The 26352-nt window shown below is 38.0% G+C and overlaps 2 protein-coding genes across 3 annotated transcripts in view; one reads left to right on the top strand and one right to left on the bottom strand.

The window, feature by feature from the left end:
* The window catches only part of LOC108972435 (protein sprint), a 553725-nt gene that overhangs the window by 33589 nt on the left and 493784 nt on the right, over positions 1-26352 (top strand). For both annotated transcript variants that reach the window (XM_018938999.1, XM_018939000.1), the window contains exon 3: positions 6818-6934. In XM_018938999.1, coding sequence (XP_018794544.1) covers positions 6909-6934 — 26 coding nt within the window. In that variant the 5' untranslated portion in view covers positions 6818-6908. The remainder of the gene's footprint in view (positions 1-6817; positions 6935-26352) is intronic.
* On the bottom strand, positions 7367-12877 carry LOC108972437. The gene is made up of 3 exons (XM_018939010.1): positions 12621-12877; positions 8059-8300; positions 7367-7986 (listed from the first exon to the last, which is right to left on the bottom strand). The coding sequence occupies exons 1-3, from the start codon at positions 12875-12877 to the stop codon at positions 7367-7369; spliced, it is 1119 nt and encodes a 372-aa protein (XP_018794555.1).

Below are 26352 nucleotides of genomic sequence, written 5' to 3'. Positions count from 1 at the left end.
TCTTATGGAGCCAAGAAATACGTGTACCAAGTTTCATCATGATATCTCAATTTTTACTCAAGTTACAGCTTGCACGGACGGACGGACAGACGGACAGATGGACAGACGGACGGACGGACAGACAGACATCCGGATTTCAACTCTACTCGTCGCCCTGATCACTTTGGTATATATAGCCCTATATCTGACTCTTTTAGTTTTAGGACTTACAAGCAACCGTTATGTGAACAAAACTATAATACTCTCTTTAGCAACTTTATTGCGAGAGTATAAAAATAAGAGGATAAAAAGAAATGTAGCCTGATTTTAATCTCTCACTTCAAATGGCAGCTATATACTATATCTAAACAATATGCTCGAATATTGTAGCGTTGCCTGAGGCAATATTCTGTACGAAATTTCGTGACGATATCTTCACAAATCAAAAAATTTTCGATACAGGGACTTAAGTAGAATCGATCAGCTGTATGACAGCTGTATGTTATAGTTGTTCGATGTGAACAATTTCATATGATATTGTAGCAATACTTTGCGCTATAATCTCCGCCAAATTTGCTGACGATACCTTTACAAATCAAAAAGTTTTCCATACAAATACCTGTGTTTATATGACAGCTATACGCTATAGTGATCCGATATCGGCGGTTCCTACGGCTTGGTGACAAAAGAACATATACGAGTACAATAATTTAAGTTCGATATCTCAACAGACAGAGAGACGTATGTATGTATGTATGTATATCGCCAAATCGACTGAGCTCGTTCTGCTGATCTTTATAAAAATCGTCACCAAAATGCAAAACAAGGTATCATCAAAAAATCGAAATTGATTTTTTTATTGCTTACGATTCATTACTTCATATGACATATCTGTAGCATAAATTTTCAGATATAATCAATATATAACCATTTTATAACCACAACTAAAATATTTTTTCAATATGAATGGTTTCTATAATATTGTTTTTCCTTTGCCTGTAAGCTTATGACAAGTGATGTTACGTTATTTTGCATTTTAGGTCATGATCTACTTTTCCTTGTGGGTGTGACAAACATCGTGGTAAACGTAATTTACTCTGTTACGGAAATAAATATTAGAGGTTAAGTTCAAAAAACATTATGCAACACAAACAAAAAAGGACAATTAATTAGGAGGATTTTAGAAGTTCCCTGCTGAAAATCTGTTAATATCCACTATATGTTTATAGAAGTCCAGCTCTATACAATTTATACAAAAATTATATGGAACTGTACCACTGTGCGCTTGCTTACCCCCAATGGTGCTTGGCTCGTGCAAAGGTGAAAAGTTGTTAGCATTTGCACTTATAGATTCACAAATCCCTAAAAAATGTATTGAACAGATTGGCATTCCTGATTTTGTTTGTATGTACATATGTTCATATGTATGTGTTCATATGCAAATCTGTTTCGAAATATTTATTGTTGCATTCGCATGCAAATAAGCTTAGATGTGTGGGTATGATAACTAATTTATTGTCACTCGTCGTTCTTGCAACATTTGCAGCACAGCGGCGAACGCCCTCGCTGGCAACAGCAATGACTTTTGCTACAATTGTTGATTGTTTTCAATTTCCATTTCATTTCATTTTCATTCGGCTGTATATATGTATGCTTACAAGCAGTTAAGTGTGTGCATAAGTACTAAAGTACTTACATATGTATGTATGTACGTAAGTACGCATGTGAGTCTGTTTGTATGTACATATGTATGTATATGCAAGTGAACTTACCGCATGCATACGAAATTAATGCGCATGCAACACAGCCTGTTGCATGATTCATCGCAATTGTACGACCATGAAATGTTGCATATAAATAAATGAGTACATCATGCTATACATACATACATATTTACATATTAACAAAAGTACAAACATATGTAGATATGCTTAGCGCATGCACATATGCATTAAAATATATATATATATATGTGTGTGTGTATGTAAGTCTCCAAAACCGACATACGAACATTTGTATTCGATCGCATGTTGCCCGATGCGCCTCCCTGCTTGCGATTTATGGTACTATGCCTTGTAGGATATGCTGATTTTGATCTTTGTTGCAGATACTGTTTACATTCATGGGTGGGTGAACTCTACAAATCGCCTACAGTGTCTTTGAGCGCAAACTTGTATTTAAAACAAGAAAGAATATTAAGCTTTAAGATCTTTCACAAATGGTAACTTGTATGGTATAAAGTAGTATAGAAATTTAGCTTGTATGGCAGCTATATGCAATAGTGGTCCGATCTGAACAATTTCTGCGCAAATTATACCGCTGCTTTGTACGACCATCCGTGCCGAGTTTGGTTAAAATATAATGTCAAATTAAAAAAGTTGTCCATACAGTGGCTTAAGTTGGATCGTTCAGTTTGTATGGCAGCTATATGCTATTCTAGTCTGATTTGTGCAATATGCTAAGCTATTGTAGGTATGCCTGAAGAAATAATCTTGTCAAAATTTGGGAACGATAGCTTGAAAAATTAAAAGGTTTTTCATACAGCATTTGATCTTGAACGTACAGTTCATATGCCAGCTATATGCTATAGCCATTCGATTTGAATCATTTCTTCGCTGATTATAGTGTTGTCGTGGACAATAGCTCATGTCATTTTCGCGACGACATATTGTTTGTCAAAAAAGTCTTGCGGTATTTTTGCTAGTTGGCGCCGAGAGCGCGTAGTTCTAGTTTTATTCGTCGCATCGGGTCATGCTATACCTTGTTGGAAAGCTTATTTCACGCGCTAACACGTGTTTGATTGATTGTCGTTTCTTTTAAGTCGTTCGTGAGTTGTAGCGTCGCAAACATGGAGCGAAATAAAGATAAAACACGGCATATTTTACAGTACTACTACGATAAAGGCAAAAATGCATCTCAAGCCGCCAATAAAATTTGTGCAGTTTATGGACTCGATACAGTTTCCATTTCCACCGCAGAACGATGGTTTCAACGTTTTCGTTCTGGTGTAGAGGTGGTCGAAGAGGCGCTACGGTCCGGAAGCCCTGTCGTCGAAAATTGCAATAAAATCGCTGAATTGGTCGAAAGAGACCGGCATAGTAGCAGCCGTAGCATCAGTCAAGAGCTGGGCATGAGTCATCAAAAAAATTTTATGAACAATTGAAAATTCAATAACAATACCGCAAGACTTTTTTGAAACCTAATATGAAAAAGTTGTCCACGCAAGCACTTAAGGTAGTAGTCTGGTAACTTATGCCTATTTTCGTGACTTCTGTGGAGCGTGGTTTTTTTATAGAAAAATAAAAACGAATTACCTTGAATATGAAGAGTTTTTTTTTATTTATATATAGAATTTATAAAAAAAGATGTATTTGAAAAAATTTAATACTTTATTACTATTATTATTGTCACTCGAAGTTGGAAACTCAAAAAACAAAAAAAAAAAAAAAAAAAAAAAAATTGACGTGAGTGGCCCCAGTGATTTTGGCGCTCGGTGTTATCTGAATTCAAATATTCTTGATTATTCTTAATCTATTGACATGATATTCTTCTATTTCAAGGGTAAATAACAACATTGCGGACTTTAAAAAAAAAGTCTTTTTATTTTAGCAAAGAAAGGGTTGTAAAATAAAAAGTTAGTGGCGAAAAAAATTCTTATTAGGACGCACCAGAAAATATGATAAGCAATCGCTTCAATAGAAAGAAACTTCGAACCCGGGCTGACCAGAAAAACAACGTTTTGCGAAAAACGCGTTTAAAGTTCGGTCGACCTTAAAAGCTGGACTCCGAGGCGTTCTAGGAAATTCGTTATAACTCCCGCAATATTTCGAATATCTGTCTGAAATTTTCACAGTATATTCTCAAGACATTGTGCCTTCAAATTAAGCAAAAAAAGTTTCGATATTTTGAACACAAGTTACCAGACTACTACCTTAACTCCGATCATTCAATTTGTATTACGGCTATGTAAATGCTGGAGTTGTCCGATATCAGACGACGTGTGCAAAATTTCAGGTTGGTAACACGAAAACTAAGTGACTAGACCGTACGGACGGGGGAACAGACGGACATGTTATAATTAAATCGATCTCATCATGCTGATCATTTAGATAAGTATGTATATACCTTAGAGGCTCGCCGACGTTTCCTCTTTTTCACCCAATTATTCAATATGGAAACTATTCGGCCTTTAGTTTTAGTGCCGGACCCAGACTTACAACCAATAAAAAGCTCAATTCAGTAGATTTAATTTAATTCGATAGCCCGACAAGGGGTATACCTGGTTGGGTATTCAAATAGCTTTATAAAGCTTGGTTAAGACTTGTCTTTGGAATGTACTATAAGAGTGAGTTATTTATTTAAGTAATGAACCAAGTAGTCCAAAACTGATACTCTTTACAAGAAGACATTTAGCTTTAAAGGATTTTAATCAATCTGTGGCGTATCTTGCGCTATTTAGAAGTCATAAGAAGAGGTTCCTTTCGCGATTTTTTCGCGTCTTGCGCTCACTAGTTTCGAGCTCAGCTGAATTTTCAAAAAGAATATCTGTAAAAGCAACGGCAAAAGTCTCCAGTTAATTCAATACAAGATAATGAATAAGTATTTGCGAATCCAAGTGGAGTAATCCTCTTAGAGAAGGATTGCGTTTAGTATAACAAAGAAAGTTAGTATGTAACAGCACCGAAGTTCCTTTAGTATAGTTCAAGCGATTCGATATAGGTTAAATATAAAGCGTTTTGTTCCATAACTTGCTACGGTTTTTATGATAATTTCACAATGAAACTCTCGACCGTTTTGGAAACTCGAACATTCAATTTCACATGTATCTCTTGTGGTGAATTTTCCATAAGATCCTCATAACACAGCTCTCAGAACTTCTATGGTGTCCACTTTTGTTGACTAAAGATTTTGAATTGTTCAAAGACCAGATTCGTATTAAGAGTTTGATTGTAAGAGAACAGCTTACAGTAGATGATTTCATGCTAATTCCGCAAATCAAATAGCAAAACTAATCACACTTCTGTAAAATATGATGTATGGTTTTCCTAGTGTTTATCATAACTTTGACATGTGCTCAAACAAAGCTGAAGCTCAATGAAGCAGAAAACTCTCTGAGAAGTTTGATTTGTACAAAAAATTATATTCCTATATAGGCGTGCCCGATCGTACTTATACAATGCGAGCTACAGGTTACCAAAATGGGTTTATTTATACTAGATTCCATACTTAGTTGTCGAACTGAATCGATGATGTTTGCCAGCKTTCCATACGATTAGGTTTGGTATATTCTAAAAGCCTCGGCCTGATACATAGATGGTGCTACTTTCATATGATTTTTAACCTTCAAGAGCGCATGTATAAATTTTGACAGCTGTCAGATCATTAATTTGTGAATTATATCATTTTGAGTGAAGTTATTGTGTCAAAATGGATATCATGAATTTCGCGGGTTGATAAAATATTGCTTTTGAGCGAAAAAAATACAGTTTGCTCGATGACGAGTTTCCGGCCACTTCCCAGAAAAATCCACCATAAAAGATTGGTATCCTATGCTTAGATGTGATAAAATAAGCACGGAACATCCAAAAGAGGCTGTTACGGACGAAAAACTAGTAGGCACTCTAAGAATATGAAGCTCTGTGTCAGGTGAGGGTTACACCTACTCACTTTTGACCAAAAACAACATATCATATATCCGAGTTCTTGCGTCAATATGTGACAATAGATGACACGTGACTCCATCATTTCACTCCGAAGTCCAATCAAAAGTCATCTGAGTGAAGGACACGCGATGAACCGACTACAAAGCATGGACAGGAGACGACTGGCGAGTTTGTGGTGTCTGTTTTTGGTGATGCGCATGGAATAAGTTTTATTGATTACCTTAAAAAAGGAGAGACCATCAACAGCGACTATTACACACCATTATTGGAAGGTTTGAAGATCGAAATCGCCGAAAGACGGTTACATTTGAAGAAAAAAAGAAACTGCTTTTGCACCGATAATGCACCGTGTCACAAGAACTATGACACATATCCATGAATTGGGCTTCAAATTGCTTCCACACCCACCGTCTTCTCTAGATCTGACCCACAGCGACTATTTCATGTTTTCAGATTCCAAAACAAAAAAAAAAAAAAAAAAAAAAAAAAAAAAAAAAAAAAAAAAAAAAAAAAAAAAAAAAAAAAAAAAAAAAAAAAAAAGGGAAATCGTCGAAGGAAGAAGTGATCGTTGAAACTGAGGGATATTTTGAAGCAAAGAAGCAAAGGAAAAGTTGGAGCATCGCTGTAATCAGTGTGATTTACTTTTATGTTTAATAATCATTATAATTTGATACAATTAAACGTGATTTATTATTAAAATTTAGTTTTCTTAAGAAGGCCAAATTTAAAACGCCGTTCATTGCACAGTCCGCTAGGTTTTAGTGTCTTCTTTCTCTGCTTATTTGTAGAACGCATGATAGGGGTAAAACGAAACAGAATTTACCATTTCTTTCTTTTAAGAAATATTTTGGATATTGTATAAATATACTTGTATTGTATAAAAACGAACACAGTGTGTCGTTTCGTCTGTATATATGTATGTGAACTAGTCGCTCAGTTTTTGAGATATCGTTCTGAAATTTGGCATAAGTCCTTTTCTCCCCAAAACAGCTGCTCATTTGTCGTAAGCGCCCAGATCGTAGCACTATGGCATATAGCTGCCATACAAACTGACCGTTTTCACTTTTTTATTAAAGCTTTGGAACAATTGAAATGAACATTTCTCTTGTTGTAGTATTATTATATACAATTTTGTTGTAATTATTTTTACATTTCGAATTTTCTTCCACTTCCAGTTGAACTGCTGCCCAATTTAATGACCTTCACTGTACACTAATGCAAATAGCAATACAAGCAGCCTGAAAGCACGCTACAGTAATTGTTGACATGACGACCGACGAAGTGATTTTGCGGTAAGTTTATATACACACACGAGTGGCTCAGTGAGCAAGTCAAGCCCCCAGGCTAAACTTCCATACGATTATGCTTGGAAGTAAGTTTTAAGATTTGCAAACGCTTAAGAAGAAATGAAGTCGAAAGAAAAGTGGTTTGTACGGCTAAGTGGGGATAACAGTAAAGAGTTTGCTTAATGCGCTTACCTTGAACAAAATCAAATAAACTCAAACGCACCCAGTAAATATGTGCGTATGTGTAACATGTTATTATATTAAATTTATTTCTCTTTTTTCATTTTGCCTTATGGTTTATCAAGATTTGGTCTGTCTTTACTTGAGTATTTTACTATCTAAGCGCAATCTCTTCCTTTTCTACTCCACAATTCAATCACAATGCTGCGCGCAACTGTGCCGCCTTACCATAGAAAATTGAATTACCGTCTCTACTAACTATACGCGTGCCTTGGCCCGCAGATGTTGTGCACGATAAGCCATGTCTGCGCCCGTCGCAGCTTTGCTTTCAGACTTCGGCTTCAGCTCGCTTGCCACTAATCCCGCTTTCGCTGCACTCAAAGTTCGCAAATCTCGACGTCGTCTTTTGCCCACCACGCCCACCGGCACACCAGATACTGTGCCCAATTGCAGTAGCAGCGGATTGCTGACCAACGCCGCAGCGATGCCCAGCACTGCGGCGCTTGCGAGCGGTATGAGAAAGCTTTTAGCCAACAAAGCCTTCTGCGACAGCTCGTGCTGGCCCTTGTGCGCTACCGTTTCGTGCGGCACTTCCGGGTAAGTGTATGAGTACTCGCCACCGGCGCCCGCATAGTGACCGCTGCCTTTACCGCCGTACACGTCGAAGGGTATAGCGCCGGCTTCGGCGCTGTGCGCACCGCCATAGTAGCCGCTATGACCGCTGGCGCCGTAGTGTCCAATGGCATGTGTGGGACCGTATTCGATGTAGTGTCCACCGTTTGTGTAGGGTCGTATGTCATGGTAGTTGAGGTGGTCACCGCCTCCGCCAGGTGCATAACCCGAAGTTAGTCCATGCACCTCGTTGCTGCCGTAAGGTTCTGGTATCGATATGAAAGAAAAGTGGTAAAATATTCTGGAGTTTGGAGATTTTGTGGAACTGCACTACTTACTCACACTGATCCGATCCTGAGCGCTTTGTTCGCGTTGTTGTTGCCAGCTGTTGAAAGAGTTCGCGAGCTGTTGACTGGGAGCGTTGTTGTGGAACTTTTTGTGGCTAGTAAGGTCTGGAAACTTGATAGGTTTGGAGATAAAGCTTGCTGTGGCGCTGTCGCGATTATGATATGGTGTATTGATTGTTGCTGAAGACGAGCCTGTTGTCGGAGTTGATGTTTGGCTGCTGGAACCTGGACCTCTATGAAGAGAAAGCGCACAATCAGTTAAAAAAAAAAATGTAGTATGAAATTTCGAATGATTCTTTATGCTTCCCTAATTATTTTTATTTGACAAATCTGGAAACATAACATTCGCTATCGATTACCGATTTCTGATCACCCTTAAATTAAGATTCCTGTAATTTTTGAATATATTCTCTTTTTCTCCCAATGTGTTTTGTCCTACTATTATTTTTGCTTTTTTCAAAGGCGTTGGTTTAGTAATGCAATGCTTTAAAGATATCTAATGATAGCGGTTCTGGTTAAGTGTGAGCTTTCATATTTTATCACTTAGAAAGCTTTTTGGGCGTTAAGCACTCGTGAAGTCACCTTTGAGGTTGTCTTAATGTTGCGATTTTGGTTAAGTTGAAGCTTTCACAATTCTTATCATGTACAAAGCTTTAATGGATCTAAAAGCTTATGAAAGTTACAAGGGTGTGGTAAAAGCTCAAAAGGGTAAGATATAGTACTTTTTAAAGTAGAGATATATCTTATACAAGTAAGAGCACTGAATAAGTAGACCGCTTGTTACAGTTCATGTGGTGAACTATAGAGAGGATACTGCTTACTCTCACTCACCTTCAGATTTTTTCAATTCAACTTAAGCAATCCACAACCAAACCGTACGCCATACTTCCTGCCATCTTTTCAAGTTTACTTTTCACTTCAATTCCATTGAGAACTTATGCTATTAAAGAAATTCGATTTCACGTCCCGTGTTCAAATGTGATAATGGCAATGGGTGCCTGAGAGGAGGGGATATAAATAAATTGATTAAAAGAATTTGTGAATGAGCATATTTTCTACATTTTATTGCGTTATCATTGTGTTTACTGTTACAAAAGACACCATTGAAAGACCATTGCAGGAACGTGACAAGGGCAAATGTGATAACAGAGTGAAGAGAGGGACATGGTTGGGGGAGCAACAAAGCAACAATGTAAGTAAGGGGTTATCAAAGCGCCACGTCTCTGGTCTCCTGTGTGCCATATTTTATCGCCGGGTCGGCTGGACTGGACATGACGCTGCACGTCTCGGCGCGGCTTTGCTTTGAGTATGTGACTCGCAGTTTTAAAATGCTGCCGCGCACGAGGAGATATGTGGAATTGAGTGTGTGTGTGTGTGTCAGAAAGGACGTTTGCTAACACCGGTCTGCTGGAATCTGCGCCCACAAATTTTGCAAGGTTCACGGTGACTGTTTTGCTGTAACATACTATATGCGTGTTTGTGTGTATGTGTGTGTGTTCGCCCACATGTTTTGTCACGCGTGTTCATAATTTGTCGCATTGTTGCTTTAGCCTTTGGCTTTTTTGTCGTGCATAGGGGATTATAAATAGCAACAACAACGACTAGTCGTGGAAAATAAAAGTGAAAGCGACAAATTGCTGGATTTCAGGCAAACTCCTGCCTCAAATGTGCCTGGGCATGCAACATATGCTTGGCATACACAACAACAAAACAACTACAAGAACAGGAAGGATATTTCTGTTATTTTTTTTCGTCGTGGCGCCTTTAATGGGCATTAAGGTGTTAGCTTTCACATTGCAGTTCACTATTTCGCTAGCTATGTTGTGTTTGTTCTTATTTTATTTTTAGCATTTTGCCTCGCTTTTTTCATAAAATGTGGTTTGTCGCATTTTTAGTTGAATGTACATGGTTTTTTATTTTATTTCGTTTGACATTTTTAAATGTTGCCTCATCGCAGCGCTGCCACCTAATCCACTTTGCAATTCTAAAGCTAGTCTTTTGTACCGTTATAAATAGCAATGAATGCAAGCAGTGTTGCTAAGTGTTTTGAGGCTAGTTTACCGTTAAAAAAATTGCAAAACAAAAACAAAAATAATGAAAAAAGTGAGGTCAGTAAATATTTTCATTTTTGAATGTCTGCCAACTTTTACTTTTAACTGGAAAAGCCTAAATATTCTGCAAAAATTAAAAATTGCAGTTAAAACATAAATATTAAACATGGGCGCAGAGCCAAGTTCCTTACATTCATCGCTGTGTTGGTAGAATTTTTGTGTTTTCAACTTTTTTTTTTACAAGTTTTCCTAAATGCGCATCCTAGCTCCTATTTGCTTTGACATTTGGTCTTGTTATTCATTACACAAGCTCTCTAGGCGGCTTTCACGTTCTCATATACAACCGATTAGCGTCGAACCGAAGCAGTTTTACAAAAATATGAAAAAAAACCGAATATTTTGGTTCAGCGGAGTTTCGAACTCATGATCCAACATATATTAACTATATAGTATTCTCGCTATATTGGTGCACAATTTTTTAGTCATTATTCCAAGTAGCGCCTTCAGATGAGCCTAGTTTTCTGCGGTATGGTAAATATAGCTACTTGACTAAACTTCATATATGTAAATAGCTGTTCCTAAACCCTCATAAAAATTCCTTCCTTATCATATTTAACAATCTCGTTCATTATTTCATTTTATCTAGCTGTCAGACAGATCTCATAACAATACATCAACTAAAATTACGCAATCAACGTGTTGGACTAGGTTTCTCTCCAAACTGCAGACAGGTTTATGTAGACAGAAGATACTCGACTCAACTCGAATCGAAGAATACATACTGCTAATACAATAAGTAGCTTTCACAAGATCTGGTACCTCTTTCTGTAGCAGAATTCATATCCAAAAATTTTCAGAGCAAATTACTCAATATCGCGCCTTAGAATTGAATACATAATAATCGACCCTTTTCTACATCTAACCGCTGTACCAAACCATGCTCTTTCTGTCAGGCTTTATTAAGAAACAGCTATATCTGGATTTGAAATCCAGAGGTGTCATCAGTTGCCATACAAGCCTCCAGTAACTCCATTACGTACCACTTCTCCCAAGTCTCTTATCTTCTTCAATGAATCCGAAATCATCCTAATACAATTGTTAATAAAAAGTCTTCCTGAAAGGTTGTACTTTAGTGGCCAGTATTTAACCTTGAACTGCCAGCCAGTACCTTTTAAAACGAGCTCTGTTTACTTTATTATAACTGCATGGGGAGCCGGTTGGGTAAGGCTTCATCACTTTAGTTCACACAAAATATTTTACTTAAAGAAGTGGGATGGTTGAGAGATGTGTTGCTTTCTCTTCAATGCAACGGCATACTGTGATACTAATTTAATATGGATATTGAATGTCAGTGATACACCGGGAAACTAAAATGCGGATGTGTTTGCTAGAAGAGATATTCATTGCTGTATTTCTTCTAGTTATGGCTTTGGGAGTCCTCAATTTTAGGTCGACGTAGAATAAATTAAGGGATAGTGGGATCACTTTGAACCTTAACTTATGTTTATTCTAAAGTTTGGGAAAATTTTTTTAGAAAAATCAAAGAAATAATGTTTATATAAGAGTGAGTAGGACGCATATGTCTTACCCTTACCAAGTAACCCCTCGACTCATTGTAATATCATAGTTTAGTATTCGGAGTATTAAGATTCAGACTAAAATTATTTTACTTTTTGGTATCCTTCATAAATTTTTTAACAGATTTCCTACAAAAGTCATGTTCAAGACGAATATATCCTACCCTTACCAAGTAACCCCTCGACTCATTGTAATATCATAGTTTAGTATTCGGAGTATTAAGATTCATACTAAAATTATTTTACTTTTTGGTATGCTTCATCAGTTTTTTAACAGGTCTCCTACAAAGTCATGAACATTTTTTCAAACTCTATTCTTACTAACTGGGTATTCTTTAGACTTGGAAAGCTGTAATTAAATTACCGCGAATATCTAAGGTGCAAGAAAGGGCACCCTTACCCAAAATTCATCAGAATGGCAACGTGCAGGTGTTCCCCTACGTTCGCGGGGTGTAACGTGAACGCTTCATTGAACTGACTTGAGAGGTGTCCCAGCTGGATACTGTGCTATTGGCACACACGCGGTGATGTTAGAGATATTGAAGGACTTAACTTGTTGAAATTGCAAGATGGAAGATGAGGTGGAAATAACTAGACACTTACTTCTCCAGCGTCCAGACTAAAGTTAAAACATCTGAACCTACGAATTGGCCGGAATTGATATCGATAAATTTGTAGCAAGCATATTGGCATACGACAGTCTTTTTGATCCATATCTCTACATCATAACGCATAGCCATTTCTGGCTGACTAAGAGGGATTATTCGTGTCCTCACGAAAAATCAGCTTACTTACCTTGTAGTTTTTAACCGTTATAACCGAAGTCGCTTAAATAAATTGTATATACGGCACTATGAATTTCATAGTTTTAGACTATTTGATGTTTCTCACTCTTTTAACTAATTACTCGAAAAGAATAACCCACCTATAAAATTCTGGTGGTGTATCATAACTTTTAGCCGAACTTGATGTTGATAAATCCTGCAAATTTGCATTCCGTTTAACATAACCATCTATTTGCCTCGTGGAACCCGAACCAAGAGACGCTGATTGGTTCGAGTTGGTTTTAACGGAAGCTGCCGACGTAGCGCGATCTTCAGCACGAGTTAATGAACCGAGAAACAACACAAAAACTATTGCTATAGTCCTAGCTGTTGTTGTAAAGTTTAGGTAACGAAACATCATGCAAAGCAATACCACGAAATCACAGATTTTATCCTTTCAGCGTTTTTTTTACCGAAGATGACCGAAATACGAATAGGCCTATACTTAAGTCAACAGCGGCGCACTTCAACTCGTTAACTAAAGGTTTCGCTGTTGCGTGCAGTGTCTTTTATAAGAAAGTCATTGACTTCGTGGCTTTACTTTTAGTTTATTATGTTACGTATTGTTGTTGTGTTATTTTTTTTTTTTTTTTGCTTTGGTTTAATGATTTCATTATATTGTAGTTGTCATCACTGTTGTTTAGGACAATTTCAGCTGCAAATTGTTGGGTGGTAAAGGAAAAACTGTTGAAGAAGATGGCTTAAGCGCTCTCAGTGGGGCGCACAGTGTGTTGCAGTTGAGAGATTCGCGCATAGAACAAACTGTTAAACCCACATGAAACGTTATCTTCGTATATTTGTTGGATGAACCAATATTTCAGTTACTGTAGGGTTTAATTTTCTATATAAATGACTTTTGAACACCATTCACAAGATGAGTAAGACTGGATGCCTTCATATATTATATGAGGCTCCCATTCTTTACTCGATGGACAAACAATTTCTAGATCAGCCTGGACTGAAAAGCTTTTGCGTTTTTTTGAATTATTTCGTCCCGAAACTATTATTTGAATTTCCTTCTGTTGGTATAATGCAAAATCGTCCGCTGAACACTAATTGTTGCTTTCGGCACGACGATTGCTCGGGTCATACTATGTTTATTCAGTAGTTTCACTCAAAAAATGAAGTACTCATGGAAAACTACCAACTATGGTGGTGAGTATTACACGGATACCATACAGCGAAAGTGCCGCAGAGATCTCAAAATTTAAGATTTTTTTAGAATCCGGCAGGTGGACAACACTTTTGGGCTTTAACAACGGAAGGGTCACACTAATGCGATGACGAAAGCTAAAGCTGAGCAGGCAGGCAGTTCAAAATTGAACTTTTCTTACTTAGACCCGACTGTCGTTAGAAATGTCATCCCAATTCCGACCAGATTGGTTACTATGTCAACAATTATTTAAGCGACGTGAATTGGTCGACTGAGGCTTCGGCTCCGCGCTAGTTTTTGGGTGCTATTATGAAAGAGCGAAGCAATATGAACAATTAACTAAATTCAGGGGCTTAAGGGAAAGCTAAACGAAAACTGTTCCTTTTTAAAAGTTCTTAAGTGGTTAAGTCTTTGGACTATTATGTGGCAACCTTTATACAGTAAATCTAACCCTGTCCTTAACTATATCTTCGGAACCTTCCCATATTTTCTTTAAGGCGCCTTGCAACTACAGTGCTTCAAAGCTCGGCCACTCTTTTGCCATTCTTTCTCTCTTCGCAATTGTTAGATTACATGTTAAAGCAAATTTTAGTGGCAGCGCCTACGCATTTGTCGTCATCGCCTGCAATTAGTGACGCTAACACAATTGACTAACCACCAACAAGCGCAACCGCAAACAAAACAAGAAAAATTATTTAATAAAAATAAGTGAGCGCGCTGTAATTTCAAATTGTAGGTGTGTTTTCATAATTCAATCATTTCACTTTTCATTCAAAACCTCTCGGCTTATTACACTTGTGCTATAAATAGTCACTTTTGGTTGGTGGTAAAATAAATATTTTGGTTATAAGCATAGTGTTGCATGAAGTAGAAGAAATATTTGCTTGCAACATTGTGTTGGTGTCGCCACCGAAGCGTGAAATGTCACTGAATTTGAGGTGTTAGCAACATATTCCATTTTAGCTAGCTTTTGGGTTTCGGCTGTTTCAAAAGTTAATTGATGCTTCTAAAAATTTCCCAGCTAACAGTAATGCTAAGATAATCCTTAAAAATGCACGTAGCAAGTTAGAATGTTAGAATTCCTGTGGGGATATGCAAAGCTCGAAGTCTAGCCGTCAGTAACCAGTCGCAATGCTCGAACGAGTCATGGGAAATTGTACTCAATATATGGACTATCTGAGACAGAGTCGCAGCTAACATTTGAAAGAGACAATCCTTAAAAAATAATTGCCAAAGAATGTTGTTTGATGTTGATAATAAACATTCCCCATTCAATTTGAAGTTTTTGTGATTTTTTTTAAAAAAGCACGGAATATAGAAATGGTTCATTCTTTATATAGACAAGTTATAGATCCACGAACGCAAGTTTCGTTGAGAAGGTTTAATTTATTTAAAGATACTGTGACATGTATATTTCTAAAAACCTACTTAAACTTATTTATCCATTTAATTTCAATTTCCAAAAAATTTGTCTTCTAAAGCTATATATTTTAACAAAATGCAGCCCTTATTATTGCTTAGATAACAGTTCCAATAACAACTATGTACGCGGATTGAAATCGATATCTCAAATCAAATATTTTTTGAGTTATAGCCTTCTAAGGTATAACTGCTCAATTCAATCAGCTTTATCAGTTTATTTTTAAATGCGCTTTTCTCAAAACAAGGTTTTTCGGATTTGCTTGACTGATTACCCGATCTCATCAAAAAGATGGGTCTCTCATCGGTGGGTGTTGTTTCCTTATCATTGGGGGACTTTTCTTCGTGGCATGTCCCAAGCCCAGCGCACAATCCGGTTGAATAATGTTTCGACTTCTCACTTTAGCTCGACTTAAAGCGAATGTTCTTAGGCTACACAGAAAATACTTGGTTTAAGACTGGAATCGTGATTTACTTGAGCCAAATGTAAAATAATCATTTCTGGAGACTCCCATGTGAGTGGCGGAACTGTTCTCACTTGCGTGAACTTATATACATGACTTTCAAATTTTTCTGGTAGTTCTTTATACAGACCTTACAAGGGCTTACCAGTTTTTTGATCTTACTTATATAATAAATCGAGTCTTGGCAGGACAAAAACGATAATATTTTTGAGTAAAATGCAACTTTTGTTTTTTTGGATCTTTTTGTGATCTTAGGTCATTGTACGGACAATATATTACGGTAGAAGTTTTTTAGGTTTCATCCACGGGGAAGGCTGAAAGACTTTCCTTTCAGAGTCGTCGAAAATCGTATGTACTCCAAATTCATACAGTAGTTTCATTTCCAAAAATCGTCTTTTTTAGGCTGTCACACTAGTTGTGCCCCTTACAGTTGTTCAAGTCTACGTCAATAAATTTTAAAAATCACATAAGGCTGTAGCTATACTCGACCTTGCAACCTGATAGTTTGACCGTACGGTTTCAAAGTAGATATAGCTTTCTTACGGAAGCGATCTTATGATGTAACTATAAAAACATGCTGACGTGAATTCAGCGAAGGATAAGCACTGCGACGTTCAAGCAAGTTGCTTCTGGCTCTGGATGAATAATAAGCGTATCAGGGCGCTGGTCACATTCAGGAAGCAAACCTATTTTCGGTCATAGATATTTTGATCAGTTCTTTTGCTACCTTGCCCTGTCTCCATTGTCGAAGTTGGTTGGTGGTTTTACAATCGGTCAAGTTGAAATTGTCCAAGTATGATCTCCGGATCGAAGCTGTAGGAAGAGTGATAAGATAAATGTGAGAAGGTAAGGCAAAAGAGTACTAGCCCGAACTCTGGTAGGCAAAATATGGGTGACGTTGGTTAGTTGGGAGACTTGATGGAATGTTGTAGAGGTACATTATGTTATAAGATGATTGTTAGCAAGAAAGAAGAACGACTATGACATACGAGAGTCGGAGCTGCTGACAGACAAAATCCAGATAGCGACATTGTTGTAAAGGCTAATAAGACGCGGTGCCAACGCCATATAACAAGTCGAGTTGGTATTTTGAGTTGTTATTGTTTTGAAATCTGTAGTCATGCCTTCTTTGTTAACTTTGGTTTGCTGGGTAATAATTGTTATATGTAGCTTCAAGTACTAATACCTTGGTTGATAATGTAATTTTTATGTGTGCGAATTATGTATTTATGTTGTTGTTAAGTGTGGCAATCATTTTACGCCGTCGCTAATTAAATAGTTATACAGCAAAAGGATTGTAGCAACATTGAAATGCGTTGACAGTTGAAAAGGTTAAAGGTTTTCAAAAAAAAAAAATTAAATAATTTTCTAAAGGTGTTTATAATTTTACATATTTGTGGTACAATTAATATGCTGGATGAAGTAGTTTTCTTTATTTAAAATCACTAAATTACAAAAATTTAAAAGGTCACTCAAAGTAACGAAAAATTGCTTACCAGTGTTTATCAAACTCATGTGCGTGTGTATATATACAAATTTAACAAAAGTTGAAAAGATGGAAAGTTACAAGACCTTCATGCATAATATTCCTGATTTAATACCTTGAAACACACTTTAGTAATATATAAATAACATTGTGACAAGAGAGCTGTTTAGTACTCAGCAAAGAAAATGAATTTTTAACGAGGGTCTCGCCAGTTCGCATAGTCATTAAGGGTTTATATACAGTTAGAAGGCCGAAAAAAGCGAATTTTCCAGTAATTTGTCTGAGAAAACCTTTTAAATCATTGATCCAAAAATTTGTACACATATTACGGTATTTCTTAACTGTATTTTAAGACTTAGTATTAGTAAAAATATTTATGGAGCAGGCACTCAATAGCTGCGAAGTGAGAACTATTAAGAGCTCCGTTGGTTTCACTACTGGGCTGTTGGGCTTCAGGCTAGCTCAATAGGCTAAGGCTCTTTCAATAGTTTGTAAGAGTTTTAACTGGACACTTTCAATCGAGATTCATGCGACAAAATTGAACATTTTACCAGATGTCAGTTGCGTCAGTTGTTTGGACAAAGATAAGATAAAATCATTTCAAAATTTCAACTTCTAATGTTCGGCTTTGTCAATTAGAAAAGCCACGAGAAATAGCGCAAACAGATATGAACCACCCAAACAAATTTGGTGTTAGACTCAGAAGGCTTTGCCGATAGGTGATATCCCACCACGTCAGTTTTTCATCTGATTTTGCAGTTGTATAAAATGGAAGTAGCTTGCTCTGGATGATTTGAATAGACTTTGTTCTGTTATAACAAATATCTATTAAAATCAGTGCGGATTATGGTGCATTATTGAGGGTAATGACGTTTTTCAAAATTCCATTTTTTCGTTTTGAAATTCCCTTCGAAAAGGAATCAAAATATCGTTGCGGCTTGTAATAAAGTTAATCCAATGCCCATGAATCTAAAAAATATAACGTTATGCAGTTTTATAGAACTTTTTAGTCGACTTGATGAAAAGTAATTAAATATACCATAGAACAAGTATTTATGTAATTTTATCATAGATAGATCAAAATAGACACTAACATGTTGTGATCATTCGAGTGTTTTTAAACTAAGTTATGAAATTTACTTTGAAATAAGCACATTTTACTGTTTACAGGGTAAATATCTGGCCAGTTGTTGATTTTCCAGGCCTAAAGCCTTACTAATAAGGCACACGATGTTGAGGAGGCTTATAATCGGATTATGGGGTCTCTAATTTCTTCCAACCCTCGGGCATGCTTTCGTCCGACCATATTCTACAAAGAAGCTGATGCATGCTCCTTATCATTCCTCTGCCACTGTGCCGCTGTATTTGAATAGCTCGGCCGGCAATCATTCGGCCCCCGCCGCTTTGTTGTAATTGCTACTCGCACTTCTCCATGGTCGGACGAGAGTACAATTAGGTAGAAAATACGGGTTCACCACCTCTTGGTGTTATGCTTTCACTGCTAATCTGGGGGTTTTACAAGAGTATGCTTTGGTCTTGAAATCTTCTGTTAGTCGCCGCATTACATCGAGCATTATCCCTGTCGGCTAGCTAGTCAAGCTCTTCGTACACACGTATTTCGGCTTCTATCTACTACTCTAGGTACTCTCGGTACCTACCTCATTCCATACGTATTGTGGCCGAGTGTAACGTTGCGAGGTAAGCATCCTATTTCTTTCTTTATCTCCACTGCGACACGGCATTCTTCATCTTGTTTGTCTTTTCAGAAAACCAATGGTTTCGTATGCAGCTGCCCTTATACCGAGTTGCTGATAAGTGCTATCAGAGAGCAGGAGTACAAGTCGAGTAAAAAATCGTTTGGCTGTCTGTTGTTTCTGTACGTCGAAGCTTCCTTGTGTTTGCTGAGGTGCGTGTTATCTTCACTGCAATAAGATATTAGTCAAAGCTAGTACCTCGATGCGTACGCACTGTAGATGTGTCTGTCGTCTGTCATACAATGATCGACCTGTTTGGTGGCTTTTCAATCCGGAGATAGCTTGATGGAGTTTCCTATGCTGGAATCTAGTACTGCAGACAACCATTTTGCTTCAATCAAGCTTCTAGATTTCGATAATCTAGAAAAAGAAATCTTGCAAGAAATAATATTAGCAACGTGGTGTTGTAGACACTTTCGAGAAACAACATATTCGTTTTTAAGATCTTAAAAATTGGGTTTACATAACTGGAACGACCACGAATATGTTTTCGGTTGAGAATTTCAGCCGCAACAACAGTAAATCCAACTTTAAGGAAGTTTTGGTTTATGTTTGGGCTTCATTGTTATTTTTATACCCGGAACAGTGAATATTATGTTTACCATTTTGTCAGTGATACCAGAAGGAATCGTCGGAGATGCTATAAACTCTTTAAATACATTTTCAAACTGACGCATTCAGTCGATTTAACCCTTCTGTCTGTAAATATGCCAAATAGTCCCTCAGTTTTGGAGATATGGATCTGCAGTTTTTTCACCTTGATTTTTTCTTAAGGAGCTGCTCATTTGTTGCAACCGCGAATATTTGACCACTATAGGCTGCTGTACTAACTGATCGACAAAAGTATGCTCTTTTTGTTCAATTTTCCAGATCGTACAGAGATCAAAATCAAGTTTATTTTGTATATTTATATGTGTAGGGTATTATATTTTTTTTTGGTGTTGCCAGTCTATTCTCAAAAAAATTTGAAAACTCCATTCAGAAGGGTTTCACAGCGCATCTTTAAAGGCAATCATTAGTATGCAAGGCATAAATCTTCGGTTGTGTATCTACAATTAATTTCCACCGCGAATGTTCATTTTGAGGCGACTTTTTACACTTGAGTGATGCCAAAGCACGAAAAAACATGCTAAAAAGTCAAAAAAAAAAAAAAAAAAAAAAAATACAAAGAAATACAAAGAAAATGCAGTGTGCGCACCGCAAATAAGCCACATATTTTTTTCTACTTCTACAAATTTCCATTTTCTTCTGCAACAATCAAAGTGTCTGCGTGGCTTTTGTTGCGCCATACGCACGAGTGTGGGTGCAACTATTGAAATAATGCAACAGTATTGTTCGCAGCTGGGTCTTTCATACCACGCCACACGCGGCAACAACGCAAGCTCAGCTCGCAGCTGTCATTGTCTGCCTGCAAAGACTTAAATAAGCACCGTTAGTTGCTGCGCGCAGCTGATTATATTCCTACGCAAATTCATTAGTGGGTTCGGAATGTGGTGGTATGCTCACCCTTTTTGCATACCGCACACAATTGTGGCTTGCAAATCCTTTCTGCTGCACGCCTGGAATGCTGCTAAACATTTTTAGTTGCCCTTGTACGCTGAAGCTTGTGCATTTTTTTCTGCTTCTTCCTGGTCTTAACTCTCAACGCCTGCCTTTTGTTGCTGGTTTTTTGTTAAATTGCAACGATTTGTTAACCTGACATTGGCATTGAAAGCTGCGGCTGCGGCTGTGGCTGCGGCTGCCTCCAGCTCCACTAAATTCCTTTTCCCAAAATTAGAGTTGAATTTTCGGTTGGAGTTGCGTTTTGACTTTTCGTTTTTTGCCCTCAGCACTCCCGTTTTGCTTTCCAGCTTTTACTTTTCTAATGCGGCGCTTTCATTGCTGCACATTTTTGTTGTTGCCTTTTGTGGGCATTGTTTTTTTTTTTTTTTTGCCAGCTTGTGCGCTTTCGCCGCAAGTGGGCGCTGACATTAAACGGACAGCGATGAAAGGATGAAGTATTTAGCGATTCTATTTAAGTTTGTCTGTGGAAATAATCAATGCTTGCAATAGCAAAAGAGAAAATCTGTACTTAAAATCAGCTACTTAAAAGACTGGCTTTGTTCTTGGGGACGCGAAATTAAAGGAAATATTAAAATTTCCACACGATTTCACAAAACTCTGCAGGCTAGACTTCTCCTTTCTACAAAAAGTTGTTATTCATATTTTAACTCATTTCATAATATATCAGTTCCATTTCTCATATTTATATAATGTGAATATGAAGAAGCAAAGCAATTGGGTCTGGTAGTGCGTGAGGCCAATACGAAATATCTTCTGTCATCAAACAAACAGTCGACGCATTCGCGAGCAGATATTTCGTCCTGCCCTCGTTCACTGCCAGACCCATTTGTGTTTCCAGACTTGTCCAGTCTGGAGCAAGCAGAACTAACGGCGCGGGTGTTGAGGCCGACGAAATCAATATCAACGGCATACGCCAGCAGCTGTACACTCTTATAGAAGATAGTGCCTTCTCTATTTAGTTCTGCAGCTCCAACTATTTTCTGCAGAAGCAGGTTGCAAAAGTCGCACGATGAGGAATCGCCTTGTCTGAAACCTCGTTTGGTATCGAACGGCTCGGAGAGGTCCCTCCCGATCCTGACGATCCAACGTCAGTACGTATTAGTTTTGTGGCGATGCCTAAGTCAGGATGGATTCATGTGTAGAAGTTCACGCAAGTGATTTCCTCACTCTGATCGCCATTCATTTGGGAGTCTCCAGAAGCGATACATATGGCTCAAGCAGCTCACGACTTCCGGTCTTTGACCAAGTTTCCTCGGGGTAGCCTAAGAACATCCGTTTGAAGGCGTGCTAAAATGGGAATGCGAAAATCCCCTACATAGGTTTGTGCGCTGGGTTTGCAACTCGCCACGTAAAAGACACGCCAAATGAAAAACAACAACTAGCCTTGAATGAGCGACCACCCTTTTGATGACGATCATGGCATTTTTTTAGTTACCTTCTGAGTTTTTCTAGATCTTATTAAACCAGACTTAAAATTTCTACAATGCTGTTTCGAAGGAATTTGATTTTTTTCAGATATATAGAGTTTTAAAGGTCTAAGTTCTTTTTCAGGATAATAAAATAAATATTGTCAGTTTTGGTTTCCTTCAAAGTTCTTCGAAAATATTGTGGTAATACTTTCAGTTCTTGTTACCATCAGAGTTCCTCGATTTTTTATTTAACCACGATCTTTTCTTAACAGAGCTTTTGGAAGATGAGAATTTTTTTTCGAAATTTGTTCACAAAATTCTCAGTTGCACCGTTTGAGTTTTGCCAGATATTATCTAATCAGAATATGCGTTCAGGTTGTTTTGATGGCAAAGATGCAGCATGCTTTGGATGGGCAATTGTGGAAAATATCGACCAAGTAATGAAAATCCTGGTGGCCAATCGTCATGCAAGCTCTCTTTTAATTTTCAGCAGCTAATTAAAACCGTTTGGAATCATTTTAAGGAGGCTGTGTAAAAATTAAGCTAGACGGTTGCAAAAAATGGTAAAAATCCTCATGACCGATTATTTGTCTGTTAGTCCTTGCTGGACCGTCACAAAATCTATCTTTTATAGTTTTAAAACATTTGGTTTCTGGTGGTCGAAAGGGTGTTATTTATGACAACACCAAACGATAACCATCAGGGTCAAAACGCGGTGAGCCGGCGCAATTGTTAACCCAGCCAGGACTGATGGTCAGAGAGGTTTTGCTATGTGTTCGGTGGGATTGACCGGGAATATATTGTCAACAATTAGACCGTCTGAACGACCTAACAGTACAGGTATGGTGTTTCCTCCGAACAACGGCAGGCCAACATTGACAATGAGACGCCATAAACATTGAAGCTGGGTTGGGTGGATTTTATGCAATCCAATAAAAACGTTCACGGTGAAGAGCAAGTACGTGACTCAGTTTAATAAACTCTTTAGGGTAAGCTACTCTTAGTAGTTTGCAGAAGAGAAATATTTGTACGCTCAGCTTTTGAAAGCGACGCTTGGGAGAAAGCCGCTTCTTGCATAGCGAAGTGATAAGCTGAAAGCCATTTTTAGTCATTGTTGGCATAACATTTGCCTTAACTACTTTGTTAGGGTACCTTGCGAGAAATCCTTGATCCATGACTGATGTCTTATGGTATTTTATATTTTCCAGAACACATTGCATTCTAAACAGTCAATTTTCGAAAGTTTGTATGTTTAGAAGGGTCTCTCATCCGAGACTGTTGTTGCGTTTTCATTGGGGTGGTTTTTTTACGTGGCGGGTCCCAAACCCAGCGAACAACCCTATGCAGGGAATGTTTCGCCTTCTCACTTTAGCTCACCTTCAAACGGATGTTCTTAGGCTACCCAGAGGATACTTGGTCAAGGACCGGAAGTCGTGAGCTGCTTGAGTCATATGTAAATGAATCATTTCTGGCCACTCCCACGTGAATGGCGATCAGAAAACTTTCCTCACTTGCGTGAACTTCTACACATGACTCCATCCATCTGTTTAGAAGAGTTTCGAAAATACCTTTTTGTATCCATCGCTTAATGTTCCTTTCCTTAAAGAGCAGCATTGCACTCTAATCATGGGGACAGTTTGGAACAGTATGGTGAACTATCTTGAAAAGTTGTGTGTTATTTAGTTTTTCGAAAGTTATTTGTTGGATCCTTTAGCTCCAACTCTGATTTATATTGTACTTATTGGATGTTATTCTAAAAGTTCTAACTTGCATTCGAAGGTTTTTTGATTTTATTGGGAACATTTTTATACTCTCGTAACAAAGTTGCTAAAAAGAGTATTAAGGTTTGTTCACATAACGGTTGTTTGTAAGTCGTAAAACTAAAAGACTCAGATATAGGGTTATATATCCCAAAGTGATCAGGGTGACGAGTAGAGTTGAATCTGTCTGTCGTCCGTCTGTCTGTCCGTCTGTCCGTTCGTCGTCTGCCCGTCTGTCCCTCCGTCCGTGCAAGCTGTAACTTGAGTAAAAATTGAGATATCATGATGGAACTTGGTACACGTATTTCCTGGCTCCATAAGAAGGTTAAGTTCGACGATGGGAAAAATCGGCCCACTGCCACGCCCACAAAATGGCGGAAACCGAAAACCTACAAAGTGTCATAACGAAGCCATAAATAAAGATATTAAAATGAAATTTGGCGCAAAGGATCGCATTAGGGAGGGGCATATTTGGACGTAACTGTTTTGGAAGAGTGGGCGTGTCCCCGGCCCCTACTAACTTTTTTGTACATATCACGAAAACTGCTATAGCTATGTCAACCAAACTGTATAGAGTTGTTTCTTTTAGGCATTTCCATATACAATCCAAAAATGGAAGAAGTCGGACAATAACCGCGCCCACCTCCCATACAAAGGTTATGTTGAAAATCACTAAAAGTGCGTTAACCGACTAACAAAAAACGTCAGAAACACTAGATTTTACGGAAGAAATGTCAGCAGGAAGCTGCATCCAGGCTTTTTTGAAAAATTGAAAATGGGCGTGGCGTCGCCCACTTATGGACCAAAAACCATATCTCAGGAAGTACTTTACCGATTTCAATGAAATTCGTATATAATATTTTCTTAACACCCTGATGACATGTACCAAATATGGGCAAAATCGGTTCACAACCACGCCTGAAATCTCGATTATCACTTTGTCATGCGAGAGTATAAAATGTTCGGTGACACCCGAACTTAGCCCTTCCTTACTTGTTATCTCAGAGATTTGTTAAATAATTATATTCTTTACTGAAATTCGTAAACTTTATTTCATAAACATAGCGGTTTGACCAAAGATTATTGTTGGATACTTGTAAACTTACCAAAATTCAAACCTCTATATTTTGAATTGTGGTCTTTGGTACATGCGCTCATGTCTCAAACCACTGTTGAACTGTGTGATTAATGCTTGTATCTACACTTACCGTATTCTGCGGATCTTGCCTTAGTGACCCTTTCGTGATCGCAGAACATAATAGTATGCTGGCTTGAAAAAAATTTAGCGACAATGAAAAGGAAATCGGTGAAACGGTCTTTATTGGAGTCATAAGAGTAAATATAGAACAAATCGAGAGTATTAAAAAATCACAGGCCAAAATGTATCTTTGTTTAAAATGTTAGACTGTCTCGAAAATTTAAGATATTTTTGTAACAAACTCGATTATTAAAATTAAATATCCATGTGATTTATAGCAGTAATATTAATGTATAAACATACACACACAACCACACTACACGGGATCGCATTTCATTTCGAAGATTTCTCGCACCATACGAAGTCTAACCTCACATATTGGACTAAACTTTGCGCTATGGCGACAAGCGCCTCGTTTCGACAAAGTTTAACCTCCGGCCAACCCACCGACTAAGCGTCGCACAGCAGTTTGTTTAATTAACTTTTGTTTGAACTTGTCGCATAAATCTCTTTCCAAAGCGATTTGACCTGCGTTGAAAGCATTCAGTGCGCTGGCAGACAAGTTGAAAGTAATGAAGGGCGACGAAAATCGACAAACATTTGCCATTTGAAGTCAAAACATGACAACAGCAAGCCAAACAAACACATACGAACATATTTATAGTGACAAAAACAGTTGTAGCAAATAATAGCGAATGTATTTAAGGGATGAGGCACGTCGTGTAGGCGAAGGGTTGGGAGGGTGGAAGGACTAAAAGTTGCCAAAGAACTAGCAACGTAAAGAATTTTAACGAATGCTGCGGTCAAATACAAACATTACCCATATAAAATACTATGCGCAGAGTGCTGAGTGCCGTAGCACGAGATTGAGAGAGAAGTTGAGTTGAGTCTGACAACCAAAGCGCTCAGTGGCGAGCAGTGTAGCCCACATTTGGTCAGCTGGCAGCCAAGCGACTCACTCATGTCTAAATGTTTAGGCATTTGGCATTTCATATCAAGCTGCCGCCCACACTTTCTTATGCGCCGCCGTCACCCACAGCGCACCACCTTCGGTGCTCCACTCATCATTGGGTAATCGCCAAACCGCAAAAACTCATTATGTGCACATTTTTCCAACATCCCGTCTCCACACAGCAAACAAAACAGCGAAAAGATGCTGTGGCAGTAAATATTTGCAGGACATGACCGAAGGTTGTCGCACAAACGTTAGACAGCGTTGGTGGGCGATAGTTCTAGAGTGTGGGCGCAGGGTTGTTGGGTTGAGTAGCGGTGATGACAACAGAAAACCGGAAATAATGTACGAATTGTGCTAAACTATATTTCTATATGATTCTTGATATGCTTATGTGATGAAGTGGGGGCGTGAAGCACGTGTGATAATGCACATGAAATTAGTGAAGGTTCGCAATCAGTAAGTAAGCAATTTTGCCGCAATTTAACATAACAGGGTAGACATTTACAGAGATGTGGATATACAACGGTGTTTTATATGAGAGTTAGTGGTTTAATCAAATACTAAATAACTGAGGGTTAGGTGAGCGAGAACTAACAATTCTTTCCGCCAGATTGGTCACGTGAGTCTTCTCAACGTGAATAGCTTAATTTTAATTCCCACAAACGGGTCTTG

Source organism: Bactrocera latifrons, unplaced genomic scaffold, assembly GCF_001853355.1.
Source record: "Bactrocera latifrons isolate USDA-ARS-PBARC rearing strain unplaced genomic scaffold, ASM185335v1 scaffold_4, whole genome shotgun sequence".
NCBI classification, from domain to species: domain Eukaryota; kingdom Metazoa; phylum Arthropoda; class Insecta; order Diptera; family Tephritidae; genus Bactrocera; species Bactrocera latifrons.
Note: the sequence above shows the minus strand (reverse complement) of the source record. Positions and strands in the feature narration are given on the sequence as shown.